Source organism: Haliaeetus leucocephalus, unplaced genomic scaffold (genome assembly GCF_000737465.1).
Source record: "Haliaeetus leucocephalus isolate CR32 unplaced genomic scaffold, Haliaeetus_leucocephalus-4.0 Scaffold218, whole genome shotgun sequence".
Taxonomy (NCBI): Eukaryota; Metazoa; Chordata; class Aves; order Accipitriformes; family Accipitridae; genus Haliaeetus; species Haliaeetus leucocephalus.
In genome coordinates, this window is record NW_010972654.1 from 356,693 (window position 1) to 373,050 (window position 16,358).

Consider the following 16,358-nt stretch of genomic DNA (forward strand, 5'->3'; position numbering starts at 1 on the left):
CGGGCCAAGGCAGCGCCGTGGCCCTGGCCCTCAGCCCCAGTGATGATGGCGGTGAGGAGGGTGATCATCTCCGAGATGGTGACCGTCCCCGCCTTGTACCTCCGGAGGAGGTCCTGGCGCCGGTGGTCGGGGACGTAGCGGGAGAAGAGGAGCTCCCAGACGGTGACGCTCTGGCCCTGGAAGAGCCCCACGCTGAGGGTGGTGCGGGCAGCCTGCAGGGCTTGCCGGGCGTCGTCGGTCAGCTGGTAGAGCACGGAGCCCTTGTCCATCAGCTGGAGCATGAGCAGCCCCGTGTCCGGGTCGGGTACGCAGCGGCGGAGGAGCTGCATGTAGGTGAGGTTCTCGTGGGTGTTGGGGTCGAAGAAGCCCTTGGTGTCGTCGCTGGGGTCGGAGAGGATCTGGTTCATCTCGTGGTCGAAGTAGCCGCGCCGGTAGGCCACCTCCACGGGGAGGCGGTGGCTGTGCACGGGGTCGATGATGCCGCCGGTGGCGATCTGGGCCTCCAGCAGGCGGATGCCGTGCTCCTTGACGATGAGCTCCTTCTTCATGGCCTGGAAGAGAGAGATCTGGTCGCCGGTGTAGGGGTCGGTGTAGCCCGTCACGGCCCTCTCGGCCGACAGGAGCTTCTCGTGCAGCTCGCTGCCCACCAGCCCGGACGAGACGGCCTCGTCCACGGAGAGCTTCTTGTTGCTGAGCGGGTCAACGACGAAGCCGGTGGCAGCCTGCGCCTCCAGCAGCACCAGAGCCGTGCCCTGCCTCAGGATGCCCTTCCACATGGCCTGGTAGATGGTCATCTTCTCCATCTTGGCGGGGTCGGCCTTGGAGGGCACCAGCACACCGGCAACACTTCCAGTTCCTTCAAGGTATCTTCTCACACTATCCATTTGTGCTATGCCTTGTGCCGTCTCTTTTCCTTCGTGTAGTTTTTCCATTGTTTCTTCTGTAATTATTTGTGCACTTACAAGTTCTGTTGCTGTTATTTGTTGTCTGATTCCTTGGAACCAGACATCACTTCTGTCCTCTTCTTTTTCTTTAATGATATTTAGTATTGTATCAATGATTCCTTGTATAATATGATTGGATTTTTCTTTATATTTTTTCACCAGTTCTTTTCTTTTCTCTTCTGTGATGTACTCAGTACAGAGAAGTTCCCACAGTGATAATACTTGTCCATTGTATTTTCCAACAGGCACTTGTACCTTTGTAGATAATAGGGCATTTTTTGTTTGCTCATCAATGTAGAAATAATCATCTTCTTTTTCCATGACCTGCAGCAGGTACAATCCAGTATCTCTGTCTTTGTAACATCTCTGCAGGAGCTGACTGTAACTGATTTTCTCATGGGTGTTTGGATCTATAAAACCTTTGCTACCATGATCTGGATCAGAAAGCAGAAGAAACATATCATCATCCAAGTAGCCGCGCCGGTAGGCCACATCCACAGGGAGGCGGTGGCTGTGCATGGGGTCAATGACACCGCCAGTGGCGAGCTGGGCCTCCAGCAGGCGGGTGCCATGCTCCTTGACTGTTATCTTTTGCCTTATGGCCTGGAAGAGGGATATTTGATTTCCTGTATGAGGATCTGTGTATCCCGTCACAGCTTTCTCTGCCAACAGGAGATTCTTGTGCAAGTTGCTCCCCACTAACCCGGATGTGACGGCTTCATCCACGGAGAACTTCTTATTTTTTAGTGGGTCAATGAGAAAACCAGTGGCAGCCTGTGCCTCCAGCAGTCCCAGTGCACATTGCTCTGTGAGAAGGCCCTTCTTCAGGGCCTGGTAGATGCTCATCTTCTCTTTCTTCGATGGGAGTAGAACCCCAGCAATGCATCCAGTGCCATCCAAGTACCTTTTGACGGTGTCCCTCTTTGTGAGGCTGGCAAGTGTGAGACTTCCATCCTGCAACTGATCTAGAGTTTTCTTGTCAATTATCTCAGAGTTAAACAATTCTGATATTGACACATCCCCCCGGAGTCCTCTAACCTTGAGGGCTTCTGCTCTTTGCTCTGTATCCTCAATTATTTTGAAGATGACGGCTATAAGGTCTTCCAGTGTTAGGGTTTTGCATTTGTACTGCATCACTAGTTCTTTCCTTTTTTGCTCGGAGATGTAATGAGAGCAGAGAATTTCCCAGATGGAAACTGTTTGGTCCTTAAACTTTCCAATTTTCACTTTAAGGGGCTTTGAGCACAAAACCTTTTTTGTAATTTCATCAATGTAGAAGTACTTTCCTCCTTCCTGTACAACTTGCAACATGTACAACCCAGTCTCTGAATCTTGGACACATCTCTCCAGGAGCTGCATGTAGGTGAGGTTCTCGTGGGTGTTGGGGTCGAAGAAGCCCTTGGTGTCATCACTGGGGTCAGAGAGGATCTGGTTCATCTCCTGGTTGAAGTAGCCGCGCCGGTAGGCCACCTCCACGGGGATACGGTGGCTGTGTACAGGGTCAATGATGCCACCAGTGGCAATCTGGGCCTCCAGCAGGCGGATGCCGTGGCTCTTCACAATCAGCCCTTGGTTCATAGCTTCAAACAGGGACATTGGGGCTTTTGTGTAGGGCTCGGTGTAGCCTGTTACGGCTCTTTCTGCACAGAGTAGCTTTTCAAAAATCTCCCCTCCAATTAGACCTGCAGTTAATGCTTCCTCCACTGAAAACTTCTTGTTTTTCTCTGGGTCAATGATGTAGCCAGTGGCAGCCTGCGCCTCCAGCAGCACCAGTGCTGTCCCTGGCCTCAGGATGCCCTTCCTCATGGCCTGGTAGATGCTCATCTTCTCATTGCTTGGCTGTATAAGGACCCCTGCTATGAAATTGCTGCCCTCCAGGTACCTACGGACAGAGTCCATTTCAGTGACTTCTTTGATTGTTTTCTTCCCTTGGTTGAGCTCATCGAGGGTTTTTTTGTCTATCAGTTGAGACTGGAAGAGGTCACTGGCGGATACTCTTTTCCTTAGTCCCTTGAATGCAAACTTCTTGCCTTGTGTCTCAGTCTCTTTGATGATTGTGGTAACAATTGTTATGATTTCATGTAGCACTTCAGTATTCTCATCTTTGTACTTTTGCACTAGCTCTCTTCTCTTACTGTCTGAGAGGTATTCAGAGTTGAGAAGGTCCCAGACTGACACTGTCTGTCCTTTGAACCGCCCTATGTTGACACAAACAGTCACAGATTTCAACACCTCCATGGTTTGTTCATCCACACAGAATATTGCATTTTCTGACAGAGGAAGGAGCCAGAGACCTGACTCAGCCTCATGAATGCACCTGTCCTTCAGCTGCTGGTAGGTCATGTTCTCTTTTGTGTTTGGGTCAAAAAAGATTTTGGTGCTGTCATTCAGCTGAGAGAGGGTTTGGATCAGGTCCTCATCACAGAAGCCATATCTGCATGCAGCCTGGAGTGGAAGGTGATGGTGGTGAATGGGATCAATGACCCCTCCTGTGGCCAGCTGGGCCTCTAGCAAGGGAACAGCATCTCCCAGGGGAATCAACTCTTTCCTGAGTGCCTGACATAGTGAGATGGAGCTCCCTGTGTAGGGATCTGTGTAGCCAGTCACTGCCCTCTCAGCTAGAAGGAGTTTCTCGGTGAGCTCTTCGCCAACAACAGCTGCTTTCACAGCATCCCTCACACTGAGTCTCTGGTTTGTTGCTGGGTCAGTTAGGTATCCTGTGGCTGCTTGAGCTTCTAGCAGCCTCAGAGCAGCCCCAGGGAGGAGGAGATTGTTTTTCATGGCATCGTAAAAGCTCATCTTCTTTTTGGATGCTTCTATGAATACCCCGGCGATGCTGCCTGTGCCCTGCAAGTACCTCTTCACACTCTCCATCGCAGCCACTTCCTTGGGAGTTCTTATGCCCTCAGCCAATTCTTTAAACGTCTTCTCAGTAATGATGCCAGCATCCAGCAGCCAGACTGCAGGGACACTGCCCCGCAAGCCTTCCAAGGTGATCTCGGTGCGGGCTTTCATTTCCATCTCCCCAACTAGTCTGAGCACAAGAGCAACCAGCTGCTGCAGCGACATTTCCTCAGACCGGAACCTCTCCATGAAGTCACTCCTCTGCTCCTCAGTGAAATACCCAGAGTGTATTAGCTCCCAGAGGGAGACCCCTTTTTCCTTCACCACGGTTTCCTTGAAAACCTGTTGGATTTGTTCGTCGGTGTAGGCAGGAGCCACTGTCTGTTGCAGAGGCAGCAAGTGGAAGCCAGAGATCTCGTCCTTCTGGCAGCGCTTGATTAACTCAGCATAGGTCACGGTCTCTTTGCTGTCTGGGATGCAGAAGGCTCTGTTGTTGTCATTGGGCTTAGAAAGGGCCTTGCTTGTATCCTCATCCAGGCATCCTCGCTTCTGGGCAGATTCTGTGGGGATATAGTGGCCACATGTTGGATCAATAATGCCTCCTGTAGCCATCTGCACCTCCATCAACTGCATGGCCTGTTTGTCCGCAATCAGGCCCTTCTTCATTGCCTGGAAGAGGGGTATCTTCTTGCCTGTGAAAGGATCTTTATAGCCTGTTACAGCCCATTCTGCATGCTGCAGTTTCTCATGGACTTCTGGCCCAATGACTCCCTCCTTGATGGCATCATCCACACAGAGTTTCTGGTTGTTCACTGGGTCAATGATGAAGCCTGTGGCAGCCTGGGCCTCTAGCAGTGGGAGGGCTACTCCTGGTACCACAATGTTTTGCTTCATGGCCTCGTAAATGCTTATCCTCTGGTTTGATGGCTGGAGTACAATCCCCCCGATGCTGCCAGAGCCATAGAGGTACTTTCTGACAGAGTCCATGTGCAAGACTTCCTCTGGTGTGACGGATCCCTCCAACACCTTCTCAAACAGGGCCTTGTCAATGACACCTGTTTCCATCAGGTGGTAAGCGCTGATGCTGCCTCTCATGGCTGGGAACTTGATGGGGGCCCATTTTTTCATTTCCTCCTCTAGCATGATTCGAATTTGCTCCAGGGTGAGCTTCCTCAGCTGGTAGTGGTTGAATATCTCTCGGCGCCTTCCCTCACTGAAGTACTCGGAGTTCAGCAGGTCCCACACGGAGACCTTCTCCCCCCGTAACCGCCCAAACCTGACCGGCAGCCAGGAGCTCCTGAACACCCGTCTGGTGGTATCATCAATGAACTGGAGCTGCCTGCTGTTCAGAGGAAGGAGGCAGAGCCCGGTGGATGGCTCTGTAATGCACTTCTCCTTGAGCTGCAGGTAGGTGAGGTTCTCATGTGTGTTGGGGTCAAAGAAGCCCTTGGTGTCATCGCTGGGATCAGAAAGGATTAAGTTCATCTTCTTGTCAAAGTAGCCACGCTTATAGGCCACCTCCACGGGGATGCGGTGGCTGTTGACGGGGTCAATGATGCCACCAGTGGCAATCTGGGCCTCAAGCAGGCGGATAGCATGCTCCTTCACAATGAACTCTTTATTCATGGCCTGGAAGAGGGAGATCTTGTTCCCTGAGTAAGGATCTCTGTAGCCGGTGACCGATTTCTCTGCAGTCAGTAGCTTGTCGTAAACATCTGGGCCAATGACATTCGCTCTTAAAGCCTCATCCACAGAATACCTTTTGTTGGCAGCTGGGTCAATGATAAATCCAGTGGCAGCCTGTGCCTCCAGGAGGATCAGTGATGTTCCTGGCCTTAGAAGTCCTTTCCGCTTTGCCTGGTAGATGCTGATCTTCTCCTGGGAGTTGGGAAGCAGCAGCCCACCAATGCTACCTGTCCCTTGTAGGTACTTCTTGACAGTGTCCATGCTGACAACTTCTTTCGCTGATGTTGCTCCCTCCTTCAGTTTCTTAAATAAATCTTTGCTGATAATTTCAGAGCTCAGGAGTTGGTCTGCTGTCACCTGGTCCCTCAGTCCTTTGAAGGTGACATTAGCAGTGGAAGCCACTTCCTCAATGGCGGTGCTGACTGCCTTACCCAATTCTTGTATAGAGAGTGTTCCTGCAAGGTACTGCTGAGTGAGAGCAGCTCTTTGCTCATTCTGGATGTAGTCTGAGAAGAGGAGTTTCCAGAGAGACACTGACTTTCCCTTGAATTTACTTAAAGCAATGGGTACTTGTGTGTTTTCCAGAGCTGTTTGGGTCCTATGGTCAAAGAAGAATGGGGTTCCCTCAGATCCTTCTCTGCTGTCTCCACCAAGTGGCAGCAGAAGGAGCCCTGTGTTCGGATCAGTTACACAGCGTCTGAGCAGGTCTGCATAGGTCAGCTTCTCCTTGGAGCTGGGGTCAAAGAATCCTTTCATGTCATCAGTAGGACTGGAGAGGAGCTGTCTTGTGGCCTCGTCCAGGTACCCCCACTTGCAAGCTGTCTCTGTGGGGACACGGAGGTGCCTGCCTGGAGCAATTATACCCCCTGTGGCCATCTGAGCCTCCAGAAGGCAAATGCCGTGATCCCTGGGGATGAATCCCTTCCTGATGGCTTGGAATAGAGAGAGCATTTCTCCAGTGGAGGGGTCCCTGTACCCCATGATGGTCCTCTCAGCTGAAGACAATTTCTCATGAAGCTCTGGGCCAATGAGACCAACCCTGACAGCCTCATCAACTGAGTAGGTTTTGTTCTTTACGGGGTCTGTCAGGCTGCCGGTGGAGGCCTGGACTTGCAGGAGCATCAGAGCAGCACCAGGCAGGAGGAGATGCTCTCTCAGGGCCTGGTAAAGGCTTTTCCGCTCACTGGAAGGCAGGACAACACCAGCCACGCTCCTTGTCCCATGGAGGAACTGCTGAACGGAGTCGTTCTCTGCTACCTCCTGGGCAGAAACTCTTCCCTCCTCAAGACCTCTGAACATGTCAGGGCTGATGATGCCAGAGTCCAGCAGATCCCTGCTGGTCACCCTCCCTCCCAGCCCTGGGAACGTGATTTGCAGGGGTAAGAGGAGGAAGCCTGAGGCTGGATCAACAACACACCTCTTTATAAGCTCCATATAAGTGGCCCTCTCCATAGTACTGGGGTTGAGGAACCCTTTGCTGTCCTCATTGCTGGGGTCAGAAAGGAACTGGCTCATCTCTTCATCTAAATATCCCCTCTCACAGGCAACATCTGCTGGGATCCGGCAGCCAGTGGCTGGGTCAATGATGCCTCCAGTTGCAATCTGGGCCTCTAGCAGCCGGGTACCTTGCTCTCTCCTGATCAGGTCCTTCTGGATCGCCTGGTAGAGGGAGATTTTCTCTTCCGTGTAGGGGTCCACGAAGCCAGTAGCAGCTTTCTCTGCAGAGAGTAGCCTCTCCTTCAGCTCCAGCCCCACCAGCCCCAGCTCCACGGCTTCTGCTACAGAGACATGCCTGTTCTTCACTGGGTCAGTGATGAAGCCCATGGCTGCCTGGGCCTCTAGAAGACAGAATGCTGAATCCAAACTCAGGAGGTGCTCTCTGGTAGCATCATAAAAGCTCATTATCTTCTTTGAAGCCTCTACATACACTCCAGCAATGCTGCCAGCTGCCTGCGAGGGCTCACTAGAAGCATCCATCACCACCACATCCCTGTCAGCTGCCTTTTTCTGTTTGCAAGGCAGTATGTCCTGGCTCAAGTGGTTTGCTCCTGGCATGTCTTCCTGGTGAGAGTTGGGGGCAGCATGGCCATTCACTGCTGGCTTGCTCTCCATCCTCCCACTGCACGCCTTTCACAGCTGTCAAGACTCTTTGAAGAGAGGGGAGAGAATGGGAAAGCTCAGTGAGAAACCAACTTTTCTATGGGTTGCATGCTAAATAATACTGGGAAAAAAAAAAAAGAAAAAGAAATACTTCACAGGCAGGAGGAAGTAACAGCTGAAGGCTGAGCATATTTAGGGCACTGTGCTTGCCCCTGAACATGACATGCTGAGCCAGACCTGCCAGAGGCAAGCACCCTCTGCTTTCTGAGCTAGACTTGCTGGGTGCACTGGGACATCTCAGTGTGACAGAGAGACTGGAGCAGAAGCACTGGTGGGACCCATGGAGCACTGAGCTGAGGCAGGCCTGGCTCCTGTGAGGAGTTAAAGCCCCCCCGAGCTGTCACATGCATTTGGCCACCAGTTTGTGCAGGGCTCATCTCTGCACAAAACCCTTGTAGAGTGCTTCAAGGGCCTGGGGCAAAGCAGCAACCCCAGGGAGTACCAGCACTCGCTCGGGCTGCTGCTGACACCGGCACAGGGATGAGCAAACCCTGAGCCAGCACAGAAAGGCTGCTCCCCTCTGCCAGGGACAGGGGCTGAGCCTGGTCCCCTGGCACACTCCCCACAGCAGCACCGGTCAGCAGGGGCTGGAGCCACCGGGCACCCAGAAGAATCCCTGGAGGCTCTTTGCCTGGTGGACACTGCTGCACTGAGACGGGGTATCTGCCCTCCTTGCCTTGCTCAGAAAGCGTGGGAAGGGGGGGGGGCAGCCAAAGGAGAAGCAGGTGGGTGCAGCAGGCCACACTATTTGCACACAGACCTGCATCCCTGCACTCATGTTTGAACAGCTCCTGGGCAAACTAGGATCAGCCACAATGCAGCCATTATACAGTCAAATTATGGTGCCGGAGGGGAATACGAGGCTGTCGCACGCTGGGCTGTGCACACCAGAAGGCTTGGAGGGCACTTGTGGCTGAGTACAGGCTGTGCAGAGGTCTGGGAGCTGTCATCAGCCACAGCCTGCGGGCTATGGCTGTGGCACACGATGCTGCAGAGGAGCCTCACTGCCCACAGCCTTGCACAGTGGGGTGTCCGTGCCCAACACCCTTCAGTCCTTGGGCTGGAAGCTGGTCCTGCAGGAGGAGGCTGCAGGGTTGGAACAGGTTTGAGGAGCACGGGGGCTGGCCCTGCTATGCTGGAGCAGCAGAGATGGCTCTTTATTCCCTCGTGAGCCCCATCCCCTAATGGAGAGCCCCTGGCACCAGTGCAGAGTGGGGTGTGCCAGGGCTGGACCAGACCTGCGGAGGCAGGCGAAGCCACAGGACCAAGCATGAAGTGCTGCGGCAGGCTGAGGAGACCCACTTGCCTGAGCTTCTGCAGCGGAGCTGGGTCGTGGTGCTGTCCGCTGGCATCTCTGGACCCGGCCGCAAGGACACAGCCAGAGCAGGGCTACTCCATGGTATGCACTGCTGTACGTGGAAAGGCGCTGGCAGAGCAGTCCCATGGAGAGCTGGTGCCACACTGACCCTCCCGTGACGGTCGCACCGAGTGGCGATGGTGCGGACCAGCCCTATCTCGCTGCCTGGGGCTCACGGACCCACGTCCTTTCCTTGCGCTGCCACCTTAAATGCACCAGGGAGCAAAGAGCAGCATGCCGGTGCCAGCGGGTGCTGCGCCAGGGACCTGCTCGCCATGGGACCAGCCTCTCCAGTGGGGATCTGTGCACCCAGCTCTCTCCCCCTGTGCCCACTCCAGCTCGTCCTGTGCCCCACGGGCCAGTCCAGCACCTTTTCCTTGCCAAGGGCTCCTCTGTCCCAGCCGCGCTCTAGGCTTGCTGCCCATCCCAGGGGAAAGGTCCCAACAGGCGGTGGCTCCGTCCGCCCCGTGATGTCAGTGCGAGCGTGGCTGCGCGGGCTTGGATCTGCCCAGGCAATGCTGTTTGTGTTTGCAGGTTCAGGATTGCACCTGGCTCTAGTGCCAAGAGGTGGGGACGGCGGGCGGGACGGCCATGAGGCTCTGGGAAGGGCTGTCCTGAGCCACACTGGGTGAGGGGAGGAGAGCAGGGTTGGGACTCGGGGAGGGGGGTGTCTGTATCTCTGCCTGGTAGGGGAGCTGCTGTGGGGCGAATGCAAAGGGCCCATCTTGCTGGCTGAGAGCGGGGGAGTTGCTCTGTCCTGTGCTGTGGGCTGTGGGCTGGGAGCAGGGGGTCCCCTGCCCTGGGCAGCCCTGTGCCTGGCACCACGCATATGCAAAACATATGCCAGGGCTGGCAGCACCTCACCACCAGCTCTACCCACCCCGGTCCTGGGGCCGTGCTGCCTTGCAGGGCTGGGAAAGCTACTCCCAGCCCCACAGCCCTTACCTGGCGGAGTTAGATGGGTTAGATGGCACGGGCTGTGCTGCGCTTGGGAGAGGCTGGGCTCAGCCCAGCCATGCCACGGGCACAGGGGTGGGCAGTGCCGGTGTGGCTGCGGTATCCGGAGAGCCCCGGGCAGATCCCCACATGTCTCAGACCTAAGCCAGTCACCGGCACCAGAGTGCAGAGGGCATTTGGGCACTGCCACCAGTAAGACTGTGGCAGCTTGAACACCCGATTCCCATCGGGGCTGGGGACCAGAGGTAGGAACCCCCCAGGGCTGAGGTGGAGCCCCCTGCCCTTCACGGGCAGGGGAGGAGGCAGCAGGCGTGTGGGCAGAGAAAGGACTCTTCTCCCTTTAGTCAGAAGGCGTCAGCCCCATGGAAACTTTTAGTAACCAACTCTGCCTACAAAGCCAGGGAGATTCCTGGCGGAGGTTCAGGCGTTGGCACCTGCAGCCCTCCCTGGGGCCACGGTCTCTCCCCGACGCGGGCAGTTCTTCCTGGCAGCGGCAATCGCTGCTCTGCGCCTTTCACTTCTGGCTGTGTCAGGAAACGTGCTGGCGTGAGCCGCGGCTCCGGACTGCACTGCACGCACAGCCCCTTCGCACCCACCGGTGCCGCGACCCTGCGTGAGTGACAGCAGGAGGGTCTTCCTCGTAGACCCAGCGCATGGGAGAGCGTTGCAGCTATGGCTGCCCCACATCCCATGGGATGACCCTGCACATCTGCACCCGCAGGGTGCACCAACAGGCCGGCGCCAGCTGGGGAGGGAGAGGCTTCTGGGGGCTGTGGGGAGAGACTGGGAGAAGGGACAGGTTTTACTGGCAGAGTGGGGGATCTGGTTTCAGGGAGAGGGTGGCGGAGGAGGTGTCTGCTGGGGAAGGGGCAGCAGAGCATTTGGGAGGGGCTGGGGCTGCGGGTGGGAGCCTGGGGGGGGCCGGGTGAAGACTGTGGGGTGGTCTCTGGTGGGACAGGCTGAAGCTAGGGGTGTTTCAGGGGGAGGGAGAGCAGTAGAGAAGTTGGCTTGGGCTGTGACGGAAGGGTGATAGGGACAAGGAGGGTAGCCGGGATACTTTGGGGGTCCCTGCTCTGAGAGGGGCTGGGGTTGCAGCCCAGCACGCCTTCCTGGGCAGTGCTGCCTGCCCGGCTTCCACGGAGCAGGGGATGCAGTGCCTGGCTCCCACTGATGGCCAGTGGCAGATGGGCTCCTGCCAGCTGACCTGCCTCGTTAGGTGCCTGGAGCGGGGCTGCTCCTCTGCTGCAGCTGTGGGAGGTGGTCGCACCCTGCCCATGGGGGGAAATCCTATGGTGCCGTGTACCCACCTCACTGGGTATGGTGGACTATGGAATGGCACTATGGAATGGTGCTTCCAGCCCCCTGCCCCACTGCCTTCCCCCTCCTCATCCCACTCCCAGAGCATGCCGGGGTCAGGGACCACCATTCTCCCGCTGTGCTCGGCCTCGAGGGCCGGCAGTGCCCAGTATGCCACGGCACTGTACAGCTCTTACCCTACGCCCACTGTCCCACCCTGGCACCTGGCCGCAGCCCAGCCAGACCGGCAGGCGCTGGCAATGCCGCATTCCTCGCATACCCAGAACCTGCGCAAGTGCTTCTGTCCGCCGTGACCCCCCCCGGCACAGCCCCACGAGACCCAGCCAGGCTCCTCTCCATCCGACCTCTCCTACCTGCCCACGGTGGTCGCAGGACGGGCTCGCCCAGCAGGTGCCCGCAGTCCCGCTGCTTCCTGCCTGGGACCAGAGCACGTTTAAAACCTTGCCCTTCCCCGCCCCTGGGGATGACACACCGGCCCAGCCCTGCCAGAAACATGCGGGCCAGCCCTCCCCACCTGCTCCCTCTGGCTGCCCCAGGGTCCCCCCTCTTGCAGGGGGTCTGGCTGCACTCTGGCCCTGCCGCCCTATCGCTGCCCTCCCTGCACAGTGCCCCTGCAGGCGAGGGGTCCGCCAGTCCCGACGTGGCTGCAGCATGGGCAGGTGGCCCTGTCCCCGCAGGCAGCCGTTTGCTTGGGCAGTGCCCTCTGCAAAGGAGAGACCTCCACAGGGCCAGCGTGCCTGCGCTGCTGTCGTCCCCAGCAGCCTCTCACCCTTCTCCCCATCGCCCTATAACCACCCCCTATGTCAGCAGCCTTAGCAATGCCCCTGCACCTTGTCCTGGTGGTGGCTCCCAGGGCAGCCCCTGCAGCCCTCGCTACCCATGCCTGCTGCATGTCCGTTTCCCATCAAATTGGCTGTGCTGCTGTGTCTATTTGGCTGCACCCCAGGCTGCAGCTGCAGGGCTGACAGACCCCAGGCTTCCACCTGCGGGCCTGGCCAGGGCACCATGGCAGCTGGGGTGGAGAGGGAGGACCCTTCCCCACTCCCTCCAACCTTGCCCACATGCCTGGATGTGCACGTGGAGCCTGAATTGCCCCAAACGTGCCTATGCCACCCGAGTCACCCAAACACCCCTGCCCTGCCTCCATCACCAGCCCCACACCCAGTTCCCCACTCCACCCTGAGCACCCCCTCTCCTCTCCCCGGTGCCACAGGTGCTCGGTGAGCCCCAAAAGAGCAGCAGGCACCGTGCATGGGGAAGGGGACCACCTCTGGGGCCACCAGGCACTGCGGTGGTTGTGCCGCAGCCCCCTCCTCGGTGCCCAGCCCTGCAGGGCAATGTGCTGAGGCAGGGATGCACACCACTTTTGGGCAAGATGTTTACGGTGCGTGGGAGTGTGTTGTCTGGAGAGCTGCCGGTATCCAGGCACAGGGCTGGCTGGGCAAGCCTGCAGCATGGCATGGTGTGGTCCAGCGAGCACACAGCCCTGCTGCCTGCTGATGGTGCCGCTAACCCTGGCGGTGGTGGTGCACCCCATGTGGAGAGGCATTCCCCCAGAAACGGCATGGCTGAACACCCAGGCAGGAGCCCCCTCTGTGCCCGCCGCTTGGGCATTGCTGAGCGTGGGAGGGCAGAGGATCCCTCGGGATGCTGTCACCTCACGGCAGCCAGAGCTGTGGGGCCAAGAGGGGCTGGCCCGGACGATGCCCCAGACCCATGGGGTGATGTCTGAACAGGGGCAGCATCAGCAGGGCTGTTGAGAGGGGCAGGGGCTGCAACCGCCCCGGCAGGGCTGGCAGCTGCCACCGTAGCTGTACCTGTTCCTGTGGCACATGGAGAGGAGGTTGCGGCCCAGAAACCAGCATGGTGGCTGCACGGGCATTGTCAATGGTTGTCACAGAGGTGTTGCTCCTGGGAGGTGCTGAGGAGCCTTAATGCAAAGGCAAACAGGGATAAGTGTTCGCCACCGCCGCAGAGGGCTCAGCACCAGCGTGCTGGAGCGGTGCCGTCGCCGCAGAGCTTCCCGCTGGCAAGGCTGTGGAGGCGCTGACCTGCTCACCCTCCGGTGGGGTCTGGGCCAGCAGTCCCCCCTGCAGCCTCCCCGGGGACCCTGCCAGCCCACACTGGGAGCAAGGATGGCCCCGGGGCTGCAGCGGGGCCAGGCACGGGCACAGCTGGCCAGTGACCAGTGAGCCTGGCATAGGTGGCCAGTGTGGCATCGTCTCCCTGACTTGCAGCAGGGATAGGCAGGAGGGGGATGTCAGGCCCCCCCACTCCAGGCAATGTGGCTGCTCACAAAGGAAAACAGTGCACTGTGCTGGGCCATACTAGGCTGTGCTGAGTTGTTCTGTGCTACGCCTGCCGACGCTGTTTTGCTTTTGGTTTCTTGGGCACAACGCCCAAAGGCAGAGGAAAGGGTCTGGTTACAGTAATTAGCCGTAATGTGTGGTTGCAATTCCTGGGTATGCGCTCAAACTAACCGTATGCGGCTTAACCAAAGCATCTCAGCTACGTACAAAGACAAGGAGCAGACCGGCCTGGGCACGTCTCCCCTGCCCGTGGGCGGCCACGGCTCGGGCTGGAGGTGGCTGCTGGCTCACGGGAGCCTCGGTGACACCCCTGCAGCGCTGGCTGCCGAGCCAACGGGGCCATGCAGCCATTTGCTGCGGGGAAAGGGAAAGCCCAGAGGTGCAGGCATTGGGACACAGTTTCTTGGTGTTGCAGGAGTCATCTCACAGTGGGAAACCCCATGTGGGTGGGTCGGTGAGGATGGCCCACTGAGCCAGGCGTCACAGGGTGCACTGCCAGAGCCAGCCGTGCCCGGCCACCGGCGGAGGCTGCGGGAAGGGCACTGCACCCGACCGGCCGCAGCGGGGGCTTAGGTTGAGGCAGCAGAGCTCTGCCATGGGTCCCAGACGGGGGGACTCGCTGCCGCCACTGCGTGCTGCCGTCACGGGGCCCAGCAGCTGCCACTCTCCTCGCTGCAAACCGCGCTGCCGCCGGCCAGGCTCCCTTCCAACGCCTCCAGCGCAGACCCCGGTGTGGGGCAGCCCACTGCGCTCGCCCATGCTGCCCGGCATCACCAGGCTGCACGTCCTCCCCGCTGCGCTGTGTCCATCTGTCCCGTGTCGATCTGTCCCAGCCATCAGCAGTCCAGGCCCAGGGATGCCCTGAGGTCCATCCCCCTGCCCCAGCCAGCCCAGCTGTGCCCTGGGCCAGCCCCACAGCTCCAAGGGCTCTGGGGCCCCCGAGCACTGCTGGTGGCACTGGCGGGATACGGAATAGCTTGGACAGGATTCGGTGTGCTCTTTGTCCCTCCAGGCGTGCGCCAAGGAAGGGGCGAGGCGGTGCGGGAGCGCAGCCCATCCCTGGCTGGGACGAACCGTGTTGAGGCTCAGGCCAGACGCTGAGCTCAGCGCCGGGAGATGCCCGCTGGGGTTTTGCTGCCCGATACCTGCGCCAACATACACGAACACTCTTGCACAGGTGAATGCAGGTGCTCACACACAGGCACAGCTGTGCACACACATTTGCCGTGCAAGCGGCTCTGCATGCTCATGTATGTGTGCTTGCACGTATGCTGGCCCCAGCCCAAGAGCAGAGCAGGCATGCCGACGCTGACCCGCGCGACACCAAAGCCTCCAGCCCCACCAGCCTCCATCACCACCGTGCCATTGCCTCCAGCCCCGCAGGCATCCCGACCCCATGCTTGGATGATGGCTTTGCACGGGGCGGGATGGGGGGGCCTGGAGAGCTCTGGGCTGTGGGCTCTCACCCCTTGCCCAGCAGCACCGTACCCTGGGCACTGAGCAAACGCTTCACATGGGATGTGGGTGCAAACTGCAGGCAGGAGAGCCCCATGCCTGCAGGGGGGAGCCAGAGCAGCCTGGGGACACCTCTGTGCTGGGAGCAGGAAAGCCAGGAGCAGAGCTGCAGGAGCTGGGGCTCCGCACCCCAGGGCTGCAGGAGCTGCCGCGGCATGGGTTGGGGGTCACTCAGCAGGCTGGGACCCTCGGGGTTCACACCTCACTCTGCCCCCGGAGAGGGGACAGGAGGTATCTTGGGAGGGGGACACACGTCTGAGAGTGCTCCCCTCTGCCAGCCCCCAGGCATGGCCATTCACCCCCCAACCTGGCTGGGCTCTGTCGGGTGGGATGAAGCAACTGCTGCTGGTGCATGGCTCCAGTCTGGGACTGGGGCACGCAGGGTGGGCCCGTCAGGTGGAGCACCCAGGGTTCCCACAGCTGGGACAAGCACCGGGGCGGTTGGGCAACAGGGTGGCACCTGCCTCCCGCTCCCTGCAGTGGGGGCCAGCTGGCTCCGTGGGGTGCCCGCCAGTGGGAGGGCTGCTCCGCCATGTCACCGGAGCCCCACGCAACCCAGCTCCACTGGATAGCATGGCTGTGGTGGCTTGGGTCCAAGCGCCCAGCCATGATGGTGCCCATCTGGGGAAGAGCCTCCAGCCCTGCTCTCCTGCTGCTGCCTGCTCGCTCGCTGCCCCAGGAGCTGCTCACTGCAGCAAAGCAATGTTCTTGCAGCCATGTGGTGCTCCTCTCCCAGTCCCGGCATGGGCTGTGACACGTGGAGGCTCTCCCAGGGCATCTCCTCTCTGCACCACATCACGCTGAGGATGGTGCAGACTCTCCTGGACCCTGTGTCTCCATTCATGTGCTCCGGGTCTGTGTGTCTGTCCATCATGTCCCCCCCCATCCCCGGCTCTAGCCCTGGGGAGGCTTCATTGCCAGGCTGTGCAAGCATTTTGCAAAAAGTTTGCGTGTGCACGCTGGCCACCCCGCACCTGTTGTCTTTGCTTCCCAGACCGGAGTCATTGCCAGGGGCTCTGGATGCAGCTGACACAGGCTGGTGGTGCCGGTGGTGCCGGGTGTGTTGCTCCAGCTGGGAGTGGTGGATGAGATTTCCATAGGCAGAGGAATGTGCAACGCAACTCGTCTTGGTCCCAGCCTGCGCCGGCAGCACTGTGCGGACCATCCTGGGACGTGTTGGTGGATGCTCTGCTCCATGGAGAGTGGTGGGACTTGGCCCTGCTCTCCAGGGGCTGCTGGCAGTGCCAGCAGCAAAGGACCCCATCCCGC

The 16,358-nt window shown here is 58.7% G+C and overlaps 1 protein-coding gene across 1 annotated transcript in view; it reads right to left on the reverse strand.

The window, feature by feature from the left end:
- The window catches only part of EPPK1 (epiplakin 1), an 8,632-nt gene extending 1,046 nt beyond the window's left edge, over nucleotides 1-7,586 (reverse strand). Inside the window, exons 1-2 of the mRNA XM_010566814.1 lie at nucleotides 5,132-7,586; nucleotides 6-2,974 (exon numbers count right to left, since the gene is read on the reverse strand). Coding sequence (XP_010565116.1) covers nucleotides 6-2,974; nucleotides 5,132-7,586 — 5,424 coding nt within the window. The remainder of the gene's footprint in view (nucleotides 1-5; nucleotides 2,975-5,131) is intronic.
- Nucleotides 7,587-16,358: the final 8,772 nt, after the last annotated feature.